The sequence below is a fragment of the Nymphaea colorata genome, chromosome 8 (genome assembly GCF_008831285.2).
Source record: "Nymphaea colorata isolate Beijing-Zhang1983 chromosome 8, ASM883128v2, whole genome shotgun sequence".
NCBI classification, from domain to species: domain Eukaryota; kingdom Viridiplantae; phylum Streptophyta; class Magnoliopsida; order Nymphaeales; family Nymphaeaceae; genus Nymphaea; species Nymphaea colorata.
Window position 1 is genome coordinate 6,236,635 of NC_045145.1, and position 22,896 is coordinate 6,259,530.

Sequence of the window (22,896 nt, forward strand, 5' to 3'; positions counted from 1 at the left end):
ACAAGTCCTTCACTCAAACGTTGTAGAGTTGTTCAGCCGTAAAAGAAAATGTAATGTTTACAAATGACAATTAACAAATATAGAAGTCACGAGATCCAGCATTCTTTTAGCTTTCTGTTCTTACTGGTGTTGCCCCCATTCAAGAAAGAGAAATGAGGTTGCAACCTCCAGATTGGAAGTATTATTTAATTAGAGTTTGAGAAAAGCAAATGGGTAGCTTAACCCCAACTGGCCCATCCAGCCAAAACAGAAAATCAAGACCGAGCACTTGACAATTGTGAACCGCTTTGTTACACAAACCATTCAAGTAACTGAGGTCGTATGTACCCTCCTCTTACCTTTCCTACGGTGCTTTTGTTGATACCACTCAGTGAAAGACAAGGGGCCACGACAAATCGTGATAAGTTTTGAAAGCAACGTGAACGAAAATATCTAAAAAAACAATGAATTAATCAGTAAAACGGAAACCTCTTTCAAATCGAGCGAACGTAGGCAGTGGGCGAAAAGCGCTTATGGAGTTCAGCATTTTCTAACTAGGTTCTGAAGTGGATTTTTATTTTTGTTACAATTATTTCTATAAAGCAAGAAAGCCCCAAATTGAGCCAAATAAGTCAAAAAAAACTTTTCCAACACAAGCCAGCAACATTTTTCCACGCTATCAACATGTCAATCCAACCGCATACTTGCAATACCGTGCTCCTCGCCTGTCAGTATAACACCCCATCCCTATTACTTCACTTATACGGAATGAAAGAATACCCTAGATACTGAACACTGAAATGGGTCTTTAAATTACAGATAACCGGTAAATGAGGATACTTTCTGATGCATTTAATGTGCGTAAGTAAATGAGAACATCACATTACCATCGTTGATGTAACTTAGGGAGGCACTTCACACAGGAAATGAATTGAAAGCAGGAGGGTCAGGTTCTTTGGATCTTCAATAAGTCCCGCTTATGTGAGTAAGTTCAGAGGACATACTCTTGACTAACCATTTCACGAACATAAATAACTTGAATACAGGTGACATAGCCTGTCTATTTCACAAGCTATGTAAACATCTTGATGAATAAAAGTATCACATCCTACCGCCTAAGGATAGCCAAAGCGCCTACCCAACTCCACAACATCCCCTATGGTATAGGGTCTGCTTTTAGTACCATGGAATGTCCTCCACCATACTTCAACTTGCATGTTGACCCCCTTTTTCAGCATAAAGGGTTCACATCATGAAAATTCAAAACAGAAACTGGTTGCCTGCCCACTTCTGTAATTCAAAACAGAAACGGGCTGCCTACCCACTTCTGTTCCGTTGCACCAACCCCCTTGGGGATGAACCATGTAAATTTCAATGAGGGGCAGCAAAACAAGCACACCTGTCATGAGCTGGAAATAAGCTTGCACCTAACCCTACCTCAGCTTCAAGCACTTAATTACCTAAAAAGTGACTGAAAATATCCATATTAATGGCCAACAAAAAGACTGCGGTCAGTTAGTCAATGCACATTGATAACCCAAAATATGACAGGATATGAACATCGCAATTCACAAGCAGCCTCAAATCCACAAGAAAAATGAAGCCTTTCATATGACGCCCCATATACTATGCTAAAATTGACCTATAATTAAACATAAACATATTAGAAAAGCTAAAGTAGTAAATAATTGCCCTACAAATGCCCATTTGGGCACGCCTACAAATTCTGCGCCCCTCCGCAGTACACAGACTGGATCTACAAAGCCACGACCACCCAATGCCATTAAGAGTAACACAAAATGATGTCTATAGTCTCAACTGTCATCCTCATCCTCATCTTGTCCTTCCCCATCATCATGGCCATCAGTGCTTTTACCCTGAGAATGCAAAAGATGATCATGTGCGTATGATATTCTTTATAAGAAACAAGAAGACATGAACAGCCAAAATCCAGTCAAGGATTAACAATTGAACACCAGGTGCTTCTAATGGACATTTCGGTTGATCGAATATGTTAAACAGATATATATTAGTAGCCATCAGAAAAACAAAATCACAAGCCAAAAGCAAACATCTGCTGAGATAATTTTGTGATGTCCATGTTATAGCCCATTTGCAAAGACAAAAAGACATTGGATTACAATTGCATTATGATATCCACATAACATATTGAACTCATGTATTGAATTAAATGTAGTATATGCACGTCAAGAAAGCAGGTGAGTAAAATGAATCCTGCTTGCATTGATTTTCCCTTGTCAGCAAATTTATTTCATGAACCTCTTGGCTGGACAAGTTACTGTTACAAGACAATAAACACACAATGTAAAGAATTCACTTGTTCCTACTTCATACACATAGACTTGGACTGGAGAGGATGAAAATCAATTAACTTGTTATAAAAGAAATGCTCCAAGAAATTCTGGCTATGTCATGGACAAAATCTGAAGTTTTTTTGTCAGAAAGGTTTCGCAAGTTGACAGCCATCCCTGTTGGCACTCTGGTTATCAAATGCTCACCCTTGCTCACCCTTGACCAGAATCATTTACACATCTTTAGAGCAGACACCATCAACAACTGAAAACTGTCTCGGTCTTTTATCTCAATTGTAGCAAGGCATACATATTCCATGAGATTGATCGGCAAGGAAATTTGAAGACCCTATCTAGAGAAGCGCTAATTAACTTTAACTACTCATCCAAGATACTGATTTCCAGTAAAGAATCAAGGAATCTTGAGGATGATTGCATCAAAACTTAAGTCACACTGGTATGGGCACCGGTTCAAGTACAACAATTTTAGAAAATCTGGATACGAGGATATGGCTACATACACACACACAAAGCCAACAAAAATTTACACATTTTGTAAAAAGAATGGAGTCTATTTTATATATATATATATATATAATCCCTCAAAAGATTCATGCATTGTGTCAAAAAGCAAAAGGATTTAAAGCATTTTGGATAGAATCTGACCCACGCCCAATCCAAAAAAAATGTCCCGATGTGTCCAAGTACTAGTGTCGCCGTGTCGGCATGTCAACACGGATACAAGAACCAATTTTTCATGTCCATAAAATTTAGCATTGAAATAACCTTTTAATCAATTTGTTTATAAATTCAAACAGATCGCTAAAACATAGAAAACATCAAACCTCCTTTATGAGCAAGAGGCTTAGGACCTATGTGACACAGATACTCTTACTGGAGTGATGTACTAGTACCAGTGTCTGGTATTAGTACTGCCTCGGACACTGATACTGGTACTGCCTTGGACACACCTCACACCCAAGTTTTTGGAAAGTACTCTACACCGTACATATACTAGCACCCATAACCATACCTATGTAATATGCTTACTCATCTATGATAACTAGGTTAATATGCAAGTATAATATAAATGATATAATATTGACTGTTATGAATTGTTGTTATATGATGACTATAACATTATTAGTCATATTATATAACTTAATATATATAATAGTTATCTTCCACACTTTTTAACATATATATTAAGTTATATATGACTATGATATATTATATAATAGAAATTAATATAATATTTGATTGTATGTGATTCATAAGGTCATAATTAGTTAAATGGTTACTTAAGTGAGCCTAGTCATGCCCAAGCGTGCCTAAGCTTTAGGTGCAGCCGGTAACCTAGGCTGCCCCTAGCAACTTTGATAACATAGATTGCACGTGCCAAGTACAAAACAGAAATACAATATCCAAAGGAATGGTGCTGAGAAAAATCATAGGCCAATAGCAAATGCAGCATGTGAATGGGCACATGCAATAGTTAAAAATGAAGAACTGAACTAAGTCATGATAGAGGAAAATTAAAGGATGTATAATTGATGTGTTCATTGTAGAAGTATCTTACAAGTTCATCATCATCTGCTTCTTCATCAGAGTCAAATTCCTCTTCATCAGCCTCCTGCATCAGCAAGAAGTGTAACTTAAGATCACTTGTAGAAATAAAGAAACATGACAACATATAGCTGTTACTTACATTGTTGAAGTACTTCAGAGGATTGGGCCACAAATCCTCCTTAATTATCTCTGCCACCTGAAAAACCAAGGGTTTATAGGAAAGACTGTAGACAACACAACCACATAAGTACATTGACAGTTGAGCACTAAAAAGAACTTGGTGCTTTCTTGTTCAGCAACCATGATATAGAGCAGTTGAAAGCTGTCACTAATTGTCAGATAGGGTTAAAAAATAAGGTAAGCTGGCACAATAGCCAGAGACTGTTGTTAGATGGCATTATCAGCATCATGCTAGAGAATAACAGAGATATAGCTTAGATCATCCAGAATCTAACACTCAGGATTAACTAACCTCATCATGAATTCCCTCTGTGATCTCATCCTTTTGAGTTTCACTGAACCATGTAAAGAAGCTGCATCCACAATACAAAATGATGAACTGGTGCTTTAGCAAGTTTTTTGAAGTTTTTCAATGTAATCGCAGAAATCAGAAAATCTTCATGAGAGATAAAATGTAAAATATGGCAATAATGTCATTTACATGACACTTACAATAATGGAAAATTACCTGGAATTAATGGCTCTAAGGAAACTAAAAAAAAAAAAGCAAAAAAACAAACAAGAGCTCAAAAAAACAAACAAGAGCTAATTACAAAATTTATTATAATCAGATCATTTTTGAGGAACCCTACCACTGGAGCAAATAACAAACTGGGTACCTTTCACTATGAATTCATGATTCAAGTAGAACTACCTAAAGGGGAGTGAACCACTTGACACCTTTTCAGTTCCACACCTCCCTGTCTTTTCCTTTATTTCTCTAAGGAGGCATTTAGTTTACCCTCAAATGTTTCTAAAAATAGCAAAAGTTTTGGGTTGCAAAAGCTTTTACAGGTTTAACTTAATAATGACAAAAGTAAAAGATTTTTCCTTAATGAGCCTTGATAGGTGAACATATCCTGAAGGCAAAAGGCTGACCATTGATTGGCATGGGCAAACACTTAGTCTCCTAGAAGAGGTACAAGCTTTTGCCAGGTTTATCCTAAAAGCAAAAGCTTTCGCATTGCTAAATTATAGACAAAACAAGTAGACCACAATTTTAGACAAAAATTTGCTAAAAGCAGTAGTCGTTAGTGCAGTCAAATGTAAGAAAGCACTGTATTTCACAATAATCAAGTTAAAAACTGTACTTGAGGATTTCTTCTAGCTTCTTCGCTAATTTCACATACAGATGCAACTGAATCAACTCACAAAATCAGAAAGCACAAGTGTCTTATGGTTCAAATATAAAAAAATGAATCTTTATTGTTTAGTTGTATGCTTAGCAAAAGCACAGGTTAACAAAAGGAACTAATCCTTCCTTACAAACAACAAAGAGGAGCTGAATATGGCTATTTAGCCAGCAGTCTCAACTCGAATAGTCAACAACTTTGACCAGACAAATACAAAAGCCTAAAAAGGAAAATGAGAAGTACAGAGAAAAGGTCAACTGAGAAAATTACATGAACCAGACAAATACAAAAGCCTAAAAAGGAAAATGAGAAGTACAGAGAAAAGGTCAACTGAGAAAATTACATGAATACCCTTACATAATTACCTACGTACAGTATATACAAACTATATAGTGTATACACACACACACACACACCACACACCCTATGTCACATGAATGCAGGGTGTGGGTATGGCACATCTCAAAAACATTGGGTGCAGGGGTGCGGTGAGGGTGGGTGGGTGTGTGTGTGTGTGTGTGTGTGTGTGTGTGTGTGTATTCACAGTAGATATATAATTATATGGTTGTCTCTTCGCTTCATCGGTCCTTTTTTACTTTTATTACTGTAAATAAAGAAAGACAGGAAAAACAAAAAGGAAAAAAAAAAGAAAAAAAAAATTTAAAGGGAATAGAATAGGGTGCGGCCAGAGTGCGAGTCCGAGCCACACCTGCATCGAGTCGTGTCGACACAGGTGCTACCCCTTATTTGAAGAGTCTGTGTGACATAAATGCACACACACACTAACATGCATATATGCATAAAAGTGTATATGTGCATATTAAATCTATATACACATGCATAAGTACAATACACAATATTTATATATAAAAATCCAACACCCTTCCTCAACTTACACTGTCATCACAAATGTTTGTTTTACATAAATTAAACCTTGGTGAGGTTTTTCCTGATTTTACAGATTTTTTCTAAATTTTTCTCTATTTTTTAAAATTTTTTATGAATTAAAAATTTAGTATATAATATGCTACCCTACGTTTACAATACATTATGATACAGTGTACAGGTCGGCCCAACCGATACACATTATGATACGCCTTCTACAACATTGCTAAAATGTGTTAGTTCCCTTTTTACCATTAAGGGGGCGTTTGGTTGGCAGGAAAAGCACTGTTCAACAGGAAAAAAAATTCAAATTTTTAAAACTTTTCCATTTCATCAAACATGGAAAAAAAATTTGGACCGTTGGAGATGATTCTGGAAAAATATTTCCGGAAAAATTTCTCCAGCCAGAGGGGTGGAGAAATTTTTCCAGAAATTTTTTTGTGACCGTTGGAGGAGGAAACTTTTTCTCCCTCCTCCCTCCTCTTCTTCCTCCTTCTTCCTCACCATTCCCATCAAACAAAGAAATTTTTTTCTAGAAAAATAATTCCTCCATAACAAACAGAAACTGGTTTTGGAAAAACGGAAAAAATTTTCCGTTTCTTCAATTCCAGAAATTTTTTTCTAGAAATTTTTTTCCAGAAACTTTTTTCTGACCATCAAACGGCCCCTAAAAGAGATAACATGTTCAATGATTCCCCTCTTAACTCTCTTTTAGCATAGATAGCCCCTTTTAAAAAAAAAAAAACACTACGTACATGACAACCAGTTTTAAACATTTTTATAATGCTGACAAAATATTTCACTTTATGAAAAAAATACATGAGAAAATCACAAAAATTCACGACAAAATGCAACCAAAATGCAAATAATTGATTTCGATATTTATTTTAAATATCAGTTCTTTTTTTCATTCCTTTTTTCATTTTTTCATTAATATTGAAATATTTTCAAAAATATCGCAACATTTGTGGCTACCTAAGTCACATGGGTACAAGTATGGAGATACGGATACATACACAATACGTTCAGAAAATGTGGGGTACAGGGAGGATATATATGTATATATGCAAAATAGTACAAAAAAATCTAAATGGAAGCAATGAATAAGTGATATAAATAAAAACATTATACATTAATGAACACCTGTTTTGTTTACACCTGTTTGACCAACCTCAACACCAAAAAATATCGCAGTTCTCAAAGATCCTTATCTTAAATCACTTGCCTAGAAACACCCTCTTTGATATTGTAGTCTGGACTCCTTGTATTAACAATGTCATCCATATAAATCAACAAGATCATGATACTTGATTGTTCGTAAATAAACAAGGTTGGTCTCAATGGGGTCTCTAAAGGCCATGGTTTTGAATTTTGAGGAGAAACTATCAAACCATGACCAAAAAACTTGCTTTAGCACAAGAAATTCACTCCCTTTAATTTGCAAGCATATACCTTGAATCTCCTTCCATGTACCCAAGTGGTTCCTCTATAGACTTCCTTCTTCAAGTGTCTATATAGAAATGCATTTCAAGTTGATTGAGAGACAATTTATGTTCAACAAGTGATAGAATATTTCGAATGGTTCATTCTTACAATTAGACTAAATGTTTCATCAAATCCTGTCCAACTTGCTTGGGTGAAACAGTTTGTAAGAAGCTGCTATTTCTACCTCTCAATGCTCCCATCGGCTTGTATTTTATACACTCAGTTGTATCCAACAACATTTATTAGGCAGTTGAGGCACAATATCCCAAGTGCCATATTCATGAAGGGCCTCTGTCTCATCATTGATGGCTTCAACCCACTTCTTGAAATGTGCAGCCTGATGGAAAGTGATATTCCTCATTGGCTAAAGATGCTAAAGCGCTTGAGTCCATGGAGAAATTATCATACCTTACCCATTGCTCAATCTGATGACAAGCCTGAATAGAATGTTGGATGTCAAATACTTGAGATGACAGAGGGAGAACAGTTGTCCCTGAGTAGAAATAAGCAATGAGGATGAATTTTCCTTCCTTCGACAGGTATAAGTATGTGCTTGGATCTTCCTGACATGGAAGGATCCTATTGAGAAAGAAGCATTTCACCATGAAGATGTTGGTGTTGGTCTTGCTATTGCAAGAAACTTGGAGGACAACTTCCATCAGAGGTGACAAAAATTTATGCACTAAGCCATGGGTAGTACACCTCAACTAGAGAAGGTGATGATGTAAACTGTCTTCAACCTATCATCCAATATTCAGTTCATCGAAGATAACATTTCAGCATATCCCACAAACCTATACTTGAGATAGCCCTTATATTGCACTTGTGTCTCAAGGTTCTGCCAACATGACATAACAAAAGCCTAATCAAGGTTGTAAGTTGTAACCAAAATGCATGATAGGGAGATTTTAACTTCAAGATTGTTATGGGCAATCTCGGTATCACATGTACTGCAACATGGAATGCCTCTATCCATAGGAAGGGAGGAAGATTAATATCATGTTTAATGTTTTCAATAATATGTCATTTTTTATGCTCACCAATTCGATTTTGTCAAATTGTATACAGGCAAGATACCCTTCAACCTATGACATTACTTTGAAGGTAAGCATATCAAATCACTTTATGGGAATCTATGTTGTTAAGGCCTCGCATAAGCCTCTCTTAGGCGTGCACTAAGCGTGAGTCCACACCCGTCGCCTAAGTCCACCACTTCGGCGATGGGATATGTGTTGGCACCTAAGCTCGCCTACGCTGGCCTAGGCTCCAACATGCCTAGTCTATGGAAAAGTGAAAAGTCACATTCCCTTTCAATTAAAATTTCTTAAATGAGTATATATTATTATGTACTTTATGTCGTATTGATGACATATTTTTATGTATTGTTATGTTGATTAGGTTGTTAAATGTATACTGTTATATGTATATAACTATATATTGTAAGTCACTTAGTCTGTTATATAGTATTGGCATAACTCATACATGTTATATTACTACTCTTCATATTTCAAATATTAGTAATAGTTAATTAAAATAACTTGACATATCAACATAACTAAAAAAAATTAAAAAAAAAAATTGGTCACCTTTTTTGCCTAGGCCTCGCCTCGCTAGGAGCTGGTTGGTGCCTAGGCAGTGCCTGGGTGCCTTGACAACATACATGGGAATTCACCTCCTCAATTATTTGTTAAGACATGGACCTAGGCGTGAGTCCACACCCATCGCCTAAGTCCATCACTTAGGCGACAGGTGTTAGAGTGGCCCCTAGGTGCGCCTAGGCTGGACCAGGCATTAGCATGCCTCGTCCATGGGAAGGTGAAAAGTCACCTTCCCTTCAAATTAAGTCCTGTAATTTTATTATACACTGTTATACTATATATACTTATATTATATGCAATGCAGCAGTGATATTATAATTTTTTAAGTACAGTTTGATGTACGTTAATTACATATTCAATATCAAGTCATCAAGTGGAAGTTCCAGCCATACGTTGAGTACATTATCTATAAAACCAACAAATTTTTGTATATATCTTATGTGCTCTAAAACATATTTTGTGGAACCTATGCCAGCCTTCTCACCCATGTTAAACCTAGGTTTATGGTAAAAAAGACCACCAGTTTCTCTTGTTTAGTGCATGTCTAGTAATCAGAGAAATATGTGCAGACCTCACTTCTGTAACCTGAACATAGATTTATTTTCTCATTTGTGAGGGTGTTTGTGTGTTATATGTCTATTATATGTTACATGTACAATCTGTTGTAAACTTGTAATGTATATTGTATGTACTGATTTGATATGATGTTGGTTTAAAATGATTCAAATGAAATAGTCTACAAGGTCTATAACTGAAATAGTCTACAAGAAATGCAAGCATTGCCCAGTATGTAAACAAGAATGACGTGTTTTCTTTTGTGTATCAAACTAAGGCATCAGCTAGAACAGAACAACACATTTTTCCAGTATGTAAACAAGCTGGAATTGTACTGTTAATCTGTCATGTAAACAAGAACACAACAGTTTTTCATGTTTTACTTTTTGGCTTTACTTACAAAGTATAATCATTCAATTAAAACAGAACTGAACAGTTTTTTCAGGTTTTACTTGGAATAGAAGCTTACAGTTCAGTCAATAAGTACATAATTTTATTACGTAATGGTTAAGTGTTAACTAAAAAACCAAAAAAAAAAAAAGGTCACCCTTTTTTGCCTAGGCGTGCCTGGTCCCGCCTACGCTCTAGGCACTACCTGGCACCTAGGCACCTTGAGAACTAAGCCTCTTCACCAAATTGGAAAAACTAAATCAATTCGAAAAATTGAGTTTTCACAAATGAACTATAATGCAACAAGAATAACTATGATCAACTATCAAATAATATGAGCCATAGAGTTAAATGAGATGGGAGCAAGCCCCACACATTTCAAAAGTCTCAGAAGCTCTTTTCGGGGCTAAATGGGAAAGAAGTACATGACTCTTAAATAAGTAACAACTACAACATTTTCACTACCCATATCATAACAAAGGCTAGCATAAGGAATGAGTTTAGCGAGAAAAAAAACTTCTTGACAATATGACTCCAACAATGGCCTAATTGACAATGCTACAAATTTAGCTTATTACATTGAGAAACAATAAAGGCACTCTTGGATAAAACAAAAAACTCAAGACAAAGTTGCAACAAGGAAGGACGATAAAGAGTTTTTTGAAACATGTATAGATTGCCCTGTTTAGTTCCTTCAGCAAAAGACTTCTTCAATCAAAGATCCTTGACCTAGATAGAGGAAAGAGTAAATTTGACTGAAGTATTACAATCATTGATTAATTTATATTAGGAACATGAAGAACATTAGTAATAGTAAGATGAGGAAGGATAGGAATAACAAATCATCCAACATATATGGCAAGATAACATGTTCCATCACTAATGACAACATGACCCCTATCAAGCTAAGGGATACGGTTGATGAGTTTACCACTTACCTACATGACTTGAAAACGTTAGTTATTGCCCCTAAATCGACGTACCATTTTCTATAATCATTTTGTTTTAAATTCAGCTCAGCAAGGGCAGACAGCAATATCTTCTTGGGTTCCTTGGTTTCTTTAATGCTTTCATTCTCCTTTCCAGAATCTGCTTGTTGGTTCTTCCCTTTGTTTTAAGGGTTAAACCAACAATTGGCTTTAATATCTCCTTGTTTGTTTCACTAAAAGCAAATAGGAGCACGACCCTGTCCCTACGTATTTGGAGGCAAAGTGGGAGTGGGCTAAGTACCTAGGCTAGGCCTACCTGTCTACCTATTTACCGACCACCTCGTCCATAGTTTCCAAGCTGACCTTGTCATCAATATCAAACACATGAAATAAGAACAGACTGAGGATCTGACTGAGATGAAGAGTTTTCAGAAAAATGTTTTAGTGTCATCTAGTATTGGAAATGCTTAAAAACACAACTTCTAATCTTCTATACGTAGGGAGGACAGGGGACATATAAAGATGTGACAATCATGGTGTACTCCCCCTAGTCCATTCAAAATTTGATGCAGGAGATCACTGTCATTGATGGTGCATCCTACAACTTGATCTATAATTGACTTCATCTTGTTTAGGTATTGTGAGATCAACATTTTATCTATTTTCATCGTTTGAAATTCTCCTTTGAGAAGACAATCCTCGCCCACAAAACCTATGATGAAGTCTGAGATAGAATTTCTCCCAAAGTTCTGTAACAAAGCAAACACCAGGGATTCAAACAAAGAACCTCCTATGACAAGGTACATGTGATCTAAACAGTGACTAAATGATCCTTCTTTTCCAAAGCAAGGTACTCTAGGTTTTCAACCTATGATGTGATTTATCACACAAAAACTCCTGAAAAAGGCAACATGGCTGAACATAGGTATAGGTAAGGGAACTACTAGTCTTAGACACAACTGACTCATTTTTTGTATATTTTTAATATATTTTGGTAATTTTTGGATACCAATTTATATTTTATGAATATAAACAATGAATATGTGTTTATTTGTTTAAAATCTTATTGTTGCCATACATATATATGTATATGGTTGTTTCTCCTCACCCAACTTTTGTGAAAATGCTTTGCACTAGTATTTCCACCTCCCGTACCTTCACCCATGTGACGTGTTGTGGAAGACACCCTTTTTCACTCCCTTCGTCACTTTAAGGAAACAGCTGTGCAGGGGGAAAGGGGCCCCCACCCTTTCATTGCCAAAAAAAATATGTACAGATACAAGAATGGAACCATAGAGCAGTAAAAGGTATACAGAAATTGAAGGACAGCCCTCAAGAGACTCAACAGATATGTACTACGCATGTTAAGCAGCAATTGAAAAACGTCAATGGCAGGTAATTTATCACTAAAATGATCACTTGAATCAAACTTTGGTGGAGGAGGAATGCTTCCATCCAAGTGATATAGGAGACCCCAACCCTTGATGAATGAGAAAATTCAAGTCATTCAATTTCTTTGAATGAGTTTCCCTAGGAAATTGAAGCAATACCAAGTGAGATGAAGAAAAATCTATGGAAAGGACAAAAGAAGGAAAAGGGTAGAGCAAGAAACTGGAAATAAAAGAGAATGAGGTAAATACTGCCCAGGCACCGTCCAATCCAAACAAGATTAGCATAGTCAAGAAAATGTCAGCCAAAGCGAAGGACACTGCAGCAACAGAAACATAAAAGTAGTCCTTTTTTTAGGGAAATAACCGACAGAGACAAAAAAAAGTGTAGCCGTGCCACGAATCGGACAAAATGGCAGAATAAATAAGAAAGGGTGATGTAAACCAGTCAATACAGACGTGAACAGAACCAATACGAAATGATACTCAGAAACTCAGATTCAAGAGTTTAAGAGAACTGATAAAAGATGTGTAGAAAGGAAAGAACAAGTAGGATGTAAGGAAAGTTCAAAGTACTTTAAACTAGCAGGAAGTTTAATAGAGGAAACATTAAGAGCAGATCAAATGGGAAAAGAACAGTGAAGTGAGTGAACGTCCAGATTTAGAACTTAAATGGACATTTGCAACATGCAGAGAAACAGAGAAGAAATAGAGAAAAGAGAATTAATATTAGAAGAAATAAAGAGGAAAGAATAACAAGATCTCCAATGTCACACCTTCAGAAGAAAACTGCACATGATATGTGGTTTGGGTACCAAGTCCAAAATAAGATCTTGATGTCCAAAGTTTTTCACCTGTAAAGAAGAAGAGAGACGAGCAAAAAGGAATTCCTTCAATAGTATAACGGCAGCCCAGACTGATCAGGCATGCGCTAATCTTTATTAATATGGGACAGATTTTACATGACTAAGTAATACACTGAAAAATAAAGACTACAAATCTGCCATTATTTACACGTCTAATAGGTTAAAACATCGTAACCCACGTGTGAGCTGGATCCAGGTCCAAGTATCCAAACCCTAATGATAAATAATTACTTCTTTTCACTTATGCCCCAGTCCATTACAATTAAACCATACATTCTTCCTTTACGGCTTTCATTTTGTGCTTTCCAAAATAAGGAGGCTTCTAAGGTTCCACTATGATCCAAGTCTAGCAGCAACTAAGGCAGACCCGTATTCCCTTTTGTGACAGTCCTTGGTAGAAGCTATAAAAACACTTTCCTTTTTCTTGTTCATATTGTGTCTAGTTGAAGTATAGAGCTTGCTTAGGGGTTTTATTCCAACAAAATGGATATATACAAGGGAAGGCCAAAACAAACCTTTACAATAACCACAAAGGATTGACCCAACCCTTCACCAAAAAAATTGATAACATAGCCTACAAGTTATGCCTACACATATTCAAGTCAGCAAAATAGTCATGAGGATCATTGGCATGATCCATGATCAAACATCCTAAGTCAACTGTAGAAGCACCCTTCTCCACAAAAATTCTCATCTGAATTTCGTCAAGACACCCACCAGCCTGCATTTGGCCTTCTTCCTTCCAGTCTCTGTCTAGTTTTCCTCACCCAATCTTTAGTAGGGGAAACGATTACATAGTCACCACCATATTCATTATGGAATCTGAGAATGCGCTCCAATACTTCCATTTCTCCTTCATGAATCCTTCCACGATCCTTGATAATCACCACACAGCCCATTTACCCATTATCCACATCACTTAATCCAGCTATTTTCGGTCCATGCCTGGTTTGAGCTCTAACAATGCTAATTAACATTTCATTTCTGTCCGAACAAATGGTGTCAACACTGTAGAGCCCAGTTTCCATCCAAATTCTCATATTGTGTCTAGTTGCTCTTCCGCTTAATCTAGGCAATATGTCTCCAAGAGGAGGCATTAAAGATGGAAGGAGATATGTTCTTGCTTGTTCAAATTCAAGTTTTAACCCATTGAGAAAGTTAAAGAGATGATCTTCAAGATGATTTGGTCACTTCTCCATAGCATCTCCTCCTCGCTGGTGATGTCGAAGACCCAAATTTACTCCAAAATGGCTGACAACTTGGTAATCTCTTGTATTTTTTCTTGTTTGCAGTGAGACACCTTTAGTTGGAGAAAGAGTTTATGAGACATCTCTATAGGTATACACAATGTTATCCATATCGTACGATACAAACGCGTATCGTACGATACGTATCGTCTGTATCAAGATGAACGATAAGGTACGACGTAAATTTGCAATACGCGTGCGTATCGCACCCGTATCGCCCGTATCGTACGATACGGGATCAAAACTAAAAAGGGGCCCGACGGCCCTTTTTTGCGTTTTTTTTTTTTAAACTGACGCTCCTCTCTCTCTCTTCTCTTCTTTCTAAACATTGCAAGAGACGTGGGAGGGAGAGTTGCATCAAGATTTGCCGGTGAAGAAGCTTTATTTCTCGTTGTGGGAAGCCTCGGGACGGTGGAAGCTTGGAGGAAGAGGGTTTTTTTGGTTTCTAACACCAAGAAGGTAAGAAATAACTCATTTTTTTCCATTGAATCGTTCATTTCTCTTATTTCCTACATTTATTTGTATGTTTTTACTTGTTTTGTGAAGATATAATGTCGGATCTTGCATGGCAGTGGTGTACAAGGGTGAATCCCAAAGATAGGTTAAGAGTTAAGTGCAATTATTGTAAGCAAATCATATCAGGAGGGATCTCTCGCTTTATAAACCATATAGCAGGTACACACAGCGATGTGGCTGCTTGCACTGGCTCCCAAGAGAACCCATTGCCAGCGTATGTAAAGCACCAGTGTATGGAGCTTCTTAATGCAGTGAAAGCAAATAGGATTGAAAAGGAAATGCAAGATGCAAAGGAAGGATATGGGGACCCACATGAAGAGGAAGAAGGTGAAGGTGAAGATGAAGGTGAGGATGTTGACCTTGAAGAAGAAGATGTTGGTGTCAGTTTGGGAACGGATAAAGGGAAAGGCATCATGCATGGAAGTGGTTCTTCTGCAACAGCAACCAGAAAAAGAAGAGGTGCAAGCGCAAGTTCAGTTTCACGAGGACGTGGCAGGAGTCATGGTCGTACTGGTGGTGATAGAGTACCTACTATGAGGTCAAGTAATATATCTGGTTCGATCAAGAATTTTTTTCCCAATTATACTGCTGCTGGTGCTCAGCCTGAGATTCGTATAGCCATGCAATCAAAAGATATTGTTGAAGCAGCAAATAAAACCATAGGAAGGTGGTTCTATGATGCATCCATTCCCTTCAACGCAGCAAACCCTTATCATTTTCAGCCTATAGCAGATGTGATTGCTAGTGTAGACCCAGGGTATAAAATTCCCTCTTTTCATAAATTGCGAGGTAAAATTCTCAACAATGTAGTTAGAGATGTCAAGACATATTGTGATGAACTAAAATTGAGCTGGAAAGCTACAGGATGCAGTGTAATGGCAGATGGGTGGACAAACATCAAGAACAGAACATTGGTAAACTTTCTTGTATATTGCCCCTTTGGTACTATGTTCTTAAAATATGTTGATTTGTCTGATACTCCTAAGACCGTTGATGTTTTGTTTGGGGTTTTTGATAAAGTTGTACAAGAAGTTGGGCCTGAAAATGTTGTGCAATTTATCACTGATAATGTAGCAAATTATAAAGCTGCAGGTGAAATGTTAGCAACACGATATGGGACATTTTATTGGAGTCCATGTGTTGTTCATTGTGTAAATCTTATGCTTCAGGATCATAGATGCCAAGAAATCAGGAAGTTTATTTATAATCATGCTTGTCTTGAATTTGATGAGGAAATTCACAAATGGGGCTGAATTGATTCGACCTGCACAAACACGGTTTGCTACAAATGTTTTGACTGTGCAGGGTATAGTCAAGCAAAGAACTCCTCTCAGACAAATGTTTTCAAGTGATGATTGGGCTGCATATCCACATGCCTATAAAATAAAGGCTACGACAGTTGTGGATACCATCTTCGATGTTGACTTTTAGGAATCATGTGTGCAGTTATTGAAGATTTGTGTACCTCTAGTGAAAGTCCTCAGATTAGTTGATAGTGAAGATAGACCTTCTGTTGGATATTTATATGAGTCTATGGACAGAGCCAAGGAGGCCATTAGAGATAATATGAAGGGAAAAAAGAAGTTGTACATGCCTATATGGAAGATTATAGATGAAAGGTGGTCTGGACAACTTCATCGCTCACTTCATGCAGCAGCCTACTACCTAAATCCTGCTATTAGATATCTTCCCACTTTTAAGAAGGACAGAGAGGTCGAGTATGGCATGTTGGATTGTATTGACGTATTAGTAAGTGATAGTAAAAAACAAGACACTATCCATATGTCGATCAACAAATATGATACGGCTTCTGGTACCATGGCGAGAGACACAGCAGTTTGATGCAGGACAACTATGCGTCCAGGTATTAGAAAAAGAGACTTTATACTTTTTGTTGCTTAGCTTCTATTCTACCTTCTCATATATTTATTCTATCTCATTTTTACTTTCCATCTGTTATTAGATTTGTGGTGGGAAAGGTTTGGGTCTGATTGCCCAGAATTAAGGAAGCTTGCAATTAGAATCCTCAACCAAACATGTAGTGCAACTGGATGTGAAAGAAATTGGAGTGTATTTCAACACATCCATAGTAAGAAGAGGAATAGGCTAGAACATAAAAGGTTGAATGACCTTGTTTATGTTCGTTATAATATGAAGTTGAGACAAAGGTAAACATTTGTATTTTGTTATACAAAATACCAAATTCTAATATATATTTTAATTTCTAACAATTTGTTAAATTTTTCTCTTGTTAGGCAACTAGAAACAACATCTACGAAGAAGCATCACACTCAATATGATCCTATCTTCATTGACCATTTTGATATATTAGATTCTTGGGTTGAAGAAGAGCCATCTGCAATACTTGATGAGGACGATCTTGATTTTTTGAACGTTGAAGGAACAGTCGAGATTATTGAAGAAGGACAGGCTGGGGGGGAGCAATGGAATGTTGGTGACATTCCATTTGCAACAGAGGGGATAGAAGAAGCACTTAATGAAGAAAATGAAGATGATGATGAAGAATGAAGATGATGATGCAGATGACGATTGACGAGGCTTTTTGTTTTGAGTTTTGAAAACTATGTCAATATGTTTTGAGTTTTGACTTCTGAACTTATGAATTGTGATGTAATTGAATACTCTTAGGCTGCTTAGTATGTTATTTTGATTTTTGAATATTTGATTTCTTATTTTGGAATGTGTTGTTCATATGCATACTTCATAGTTCATACTTCAAATACATGAATGATGAATGTTCCTTTAAATACATTTTTCTTGATTTTTTCTTATTTTTACTAGTTTTTTCGGATTTCTTTAGATTTTTTATGATTTTTTTTCTATTTTTTATAATTTTTTAATATTTTTTACAAATTAAAAAATTAATTTTACGATACGTTACAATACATTTACGATACGGCGTATAGGTCGGCCCGACCGATACACGATACGATACGATACGGCAGTGATAACATTGGGTATACATCCTTTAGAGAGAGTTTCATGTTTCACATGCTTTCTTAATTTGACAAGATTTACATCTAGTCTAGACCCTAGTGTAAAAAAATCCAGTAAAGTACCTTTGTGCTTTCATCTCCCAATGGTCATGCTTTTTCAAATATCTTCAAGAGCTTTGCCTTCTAGAACTATGATTTGACCACCTTCAGTTTTTGTACGTTTGGACTCATGGTGCACTAGCATTGCTCAAAAGGCCATGTCCCTTCATATAGGCTTGTAGTTTCCAGCCCAAACAAGATAATTTCCAGATCAATTAAAGCTTGAATCCAATAAAAAAGAAGGCTTCACGTTGCTCAGTCACAACAACTAGCAACTTTCCAAAAGAGAAAACTTCAATAAGATTGATGTAATCCTATTTCTTTGGAAAGAAGTCAAGCAACACCGACCAGCAACAGCAGAAGCATTTGGACAACTTGAGATATCAAAATCAAGCATTGTCTGATACCATGCAAGAATGCATTGTATCTTCGCAATAATCAATCAAAAACTGACTTGAAGATCTCCCAAATAGATTCGTCACATATTGCACACACACACATGCAAATGAAACAACTCATAAAGCACAGGTGTCCTATGGCACAAAGCCACAAACATTAAAAAATTAAACTTTATTGTTCAGTTCCATGCTTGGCAAAATTGTAGCTAACAAGAGGGGCTTGTGACTTGTCCCTCCTTATTTACAACAAAGAGGGGCTCAAAATAGCTGTTGGGCTGGTCCCAGCCACAATGGTGAACGTCCAATTTCGACCAAACAGCAAAGAGCGAAAAGGAAAAAGGTTAAAAATACAAATGACCTGAAAAGAACATTGCAGAAAAGAAGTACAGAGAAAAGGACCAAAATGAAAATTATAGAAGTAACCTTGCACAAGTACCTATACACAGTATGTGTCTGTGTGTGTGTGTGTGTAGTCACAAGCATATACACGTAAAAGTATACAAATGGATATTCGTTAAATATACACACATAAGTACAATGCATATGTATTTAAATATGAAAATCTAACAACCAAGTGCCTAAAGACGCATTTGCAAAAAGAAGGTCGCCAGCATTTTTCGGGTCATCACATGCAGATACCATAGAGACATTATTAAGGCATTCACATTACTTTCTGCTTACATGATTTAAGTGTAACGCAAGGGTGTAGAAGTAATTCCAACTAAATCACTTAATCTAGGACAGTCTCTTTCTTTGCCTTTGAAACAAAAGCCTTGCAGCAGGTTTTTTTGTCCCATTAATGAATCTATTGGAAACCAGTTGAAAACAAAAAATGGGCAACCAGAAATCCTACTAATTCTACATCACATGATTGCAGGGACCAGTGCACCTAATTGGGCAGTTAGTACCGGTGCACCTAATTGGCCAGTTAGTAGGGTAGCCTAATTGAAATATTTGTGACCGTGTATGTGTGTGTATGTATAGATAGACAAAGAAAGAGGTACTAACAAAAATGAAAAATTTCTAAAAAATGCACATTTAAGACCCAAAAGTCCAAAACACACCTAATCAGCCAAATGCTCATGAACCATGGCCCAGCCAAGTAGATGATCATGAGGCAGTCAATTGGTCATTAGGTTGACATAAAAGAAGTAACAAGAAATCAACTTGAAGATGTACCTGTCCTCAGCAAATGGCCGCTTATTCCCTTTCTTTTGGTTAGCTCCACCATTTGCAATATCCTTCAAAAGTTTGAAGTGGAACATACAATTCAGAAAAGCGCAAAAAAGGGTCATTAGATGCATCTCACAACAAAGGCATTGGAAGTACTAGAGAATGATAAAATGAAATCATGTTAATGCATCCTCACCATTCCATCTTTCCATCTGATGGTTGTACCAGTGATTTTGGGGACTCCTTCTTCATCAAAATAATATGTTTTGGTAAGTTTTGTATCTTCAAAGTAAGGGTTAGGAGAGAAGTTCTGCACAAATCCATCAAGTTAAGACGAAAAAAGCATCAGTTAGTTTTTACCCAGTTATCAAGGCATAGATAATAGAACTGGAATCCGGTATTCATCTTCTCAATTGTCTAGCACAACCCTAAAGGGAAACAAAAACCAAAAAATAGAAAAGCTAAAGTTTCAAAAGATAAAACAGGGAATGAGAAGTCTTACAAATGTGATGGTGTAGCCTGATTTCAGATCTTTGCAGTCATCAACATCTAATGACCTCAAGTATTTGAAAATCTACATTAATCAAGAAATTATTATTAATATATCCACTTGCAATGCAGTGTTCTGGTGCTTATGAAAACGAAGTAATGGCAAATTCACCAACCTTCTGGTCTTCTTCATTTAGCAGATCACAAAGTGCAGGGTGGCTCATAAACTGCAGGTAGTAAACCTAAGGTTATTGCTAAACAATGTACATCATCTCCACATCTAATGATGAAGATAATTGAAGTTCAACCCCAACACTGACTAGCAACATCCCCTTTCCAAAAATAAGAACTGAACAAATAAATTAGGATATAGGATCAGTCACAAACTGCAGTTAGCCAAAAGTCAGAAATAGTCTGAATTATCTCATTTCGTCTGACGTAAACTGGTCGGCGTATTTCATTATATTTTTGCTCAACTTCCAACACTTTTTCACTTGCTTCTTCATTGACCTAAAAAAGAAGGAAAAGTAGTACAAGAAAGTTATATCCTAGGGAAACTAGAAAACCATACTATTAGAAAAGATGGAAAGATGTTACACAGCTAATAATAAGAGAGAGACAAATGCATAGAAAGAAGACAACCAAAGCCATCAACAAGTGGAACTAGAACACTCAAGATATAGAAGCAAAATAGCCCCAAAAACAAACTACCAAGTATAAGCTATGCTATATACAATTTCTTGAATTTTCATGACATCAAACACCAGTACTCTACGACGGACAAGCAGAAATAGCATTACGAGCATTTGATACAAGACTCTAAAAATATATAGCTAGTGATCCAGAGAAGAAGGAAAAATTTGCTCCTTCAACAATCAGATGATGGAAATGTTATGAGCATGCACGAAACCAACAGTACACCTCCTAAAACTTCAAACGATGGACCATTAAAGCTAGGACAAGCTGAACATAATACTATCCAAGCCATGTCGGTATTCAAAAAGAGGGAAGAAATCATGAGGAAAAAAAGATACCTAAGTAATCGACCAAACAACGGGACGAAGAAACACCAATATAAGACACGAATTGCACGTGTAATTCATATCACGAATTGCACGTGTAATTCATAGTATCCAATTTGATACATTGACATACTCTAAGATGAAATACAACCAATACTCATTTTTCACGGGGAACTATCCATCGATGAATCAAAGAAACGAAGAAACTCGAGCTGAAACTTGAGAAACTTATCAAACCAAATAAGAACAGACGATTACCCAGCATTTTTCATTTCAACTAATCAACAGACACGTCAAGCACGCCCAGCTCAATGGACGATAAAACCTACCAAGAAGAAACCTCTGAAAAGTATTTTACATACGTAATAGAACGTACACACATACAACACACACACACACAGAAAGAGAGAGGGGCATGCCTTCTCCAACTCGTCTTGTATCTCCTGTAGCTTTTCAATGGACAGAACGAGATCCTTGTCGATGTGCTCGTGGCCGTCTTCCTCGGCCTCTGCTTCAGCTGCCTTATACCGCTTGCCCTTGTCCGCCGCCATCCTCCCCAAAACACGAAACAGCGTCGACCACCACCACCCTAAACCCTAATCTCACTGTATATAGCCACTATATGAAAGAGGAAAGGGAACGGCAGTGATCTCTCTCTCTCCCCCTCTCCACAAAACGGGATCCAGTACTCTATAAGTATAGGAATACTACCTGAACCTCAAATTAACTTGCCCGTGCCCGCGGCAGCAGCGGAAGCATGGAATTTGTTGTTATGGTGCATAAATAATTTTAGTTTTAAATTTTAAGAAGTATATATATATATATATATTATATATATGAGTTATTGCCGAAGCGGGCTACACCTGCCTCGGCTACTGCGCTCCTAAACATTTTTGAAAAGCGAGCGACCTTTCACTTTTGTGAATGTGTTATTGGGCCTTCAAGCGCTTCGGTATTTTAAATGAAGGATGGTTTTACACCGGGTTCATGTTTTGATTGGAAATAAAAGAGAAAAACTTTGGTTCTTAACAAGATGTTGCAAGTTTGCCATTGCATAGTCACATTAACAAGATTCTCCAATAGATGTGTTGGTATCTCACATTGGTTATAGAATGGGTAAATAACTGTGAACACACTAAAATGGTTTTTGAATAAGATTTCTAACTTTACCCTTATGTCTTATCTGGTTGAAAGGAAATAGATGGAACGAATCTTTTGTTTTTTTAAACTCTCACAATAAAATATTTACAAATAAACATTTATATGGTAAAATATTCTATGTAATAACCATATTTATTACTTACATTAGATGTCTAGAAAGTCACGGTGATAAAATATTTAAAGTCAGTTATAAATAAACAAAAATAAACTAAACAGAAAGTTAAGAGTTAAGCTACATATAGATTTTTTTTTTTAATAATTTGTTTCCTTTCCTTTTCTTTATATGCAAACAAGCTTTTATAATAATCTCTTTCATTCTCTCTTTTATCTCTCCTTTCTCTTTTCTTTCCATCAATATCATTTTCTAATAATCTCTTTCATTCTCTCTTTTATCTCTCCTTTCTCTTTTCTTTCCATCAATATCATTTTCTCTCTTTCTCTCCATCTAAACAGGTAGTTAACCACCCTTTTTTGTTTTACTCTTGTGCATCCAACCTAGAGTTGCAAGTTTCTTCATTAATCTATG

At 36.5% G+C, this 22,896-nt stretch overlaps 1 protein-coding gene across 1 annotated transcript; it reads right to left on the bottom strand.

The window, feature by feature from the left end:
* Positions 1 to 1,435: 1,435 nt before the first annotated feature.
* Positions 1,436 to 21,959, bottom strand: LOC116259266 (NAP1-related protein 2-like). Its single transcript, XM_031636988.2, has 10 exons — positions 21,629 to 21,959; positions 20,575 to 20,697; positions 20,364 to 20,414; positions 20,201 to 20,272; positions 19,895 to 20,008; positions 19,705 to 19,766; positions 4,333 to 4,393; positions 4,000 to 4,056; positions 3,871 to 3,924; positions 1,436 to 1,856 (listed from the first exon to the last, which is right to left on the bottom strand). Exons 1-10 carry the CDS (start codon positions 21,758 to 21,760, stop codon positions 1,794 to 1,796), a joined length of 789 nt encoding a protein of 262 aa, XP_031492848.1. The 5' UTR covers positions 21,761 to 21,959; the 3' UTR covers positions 1,436 to 1,793.
* Between the last annotated feature and the right edge of the window lie 937 nt (positions 21,960 to 22,896).

Bases quoted from the DNA above. Each gene is read 5' to 3' on its own strand.
- LOC116259266 (XM_031636988.2), bottom strand. From the start codon at position 21,760: ATGGCGGCGGACAAGGGCAAGCGGTATAAGGCAGCTGAAGCAGAGGCC. The intron at 20,009-20,200 runs GTAAGACTTCTC...GGATTTGTGCAG, and splicing joins CAGGCTACACCATCACATTT to AACTTCTCTCCTAACCCTTA. The intron at 1,857-3,870 runs GTAAGATACTTC...TTGCATTCTCAG, and splicing joins AAGCAGATGATGATGAACTT to GGTAAAAGCACTGATGGCCA.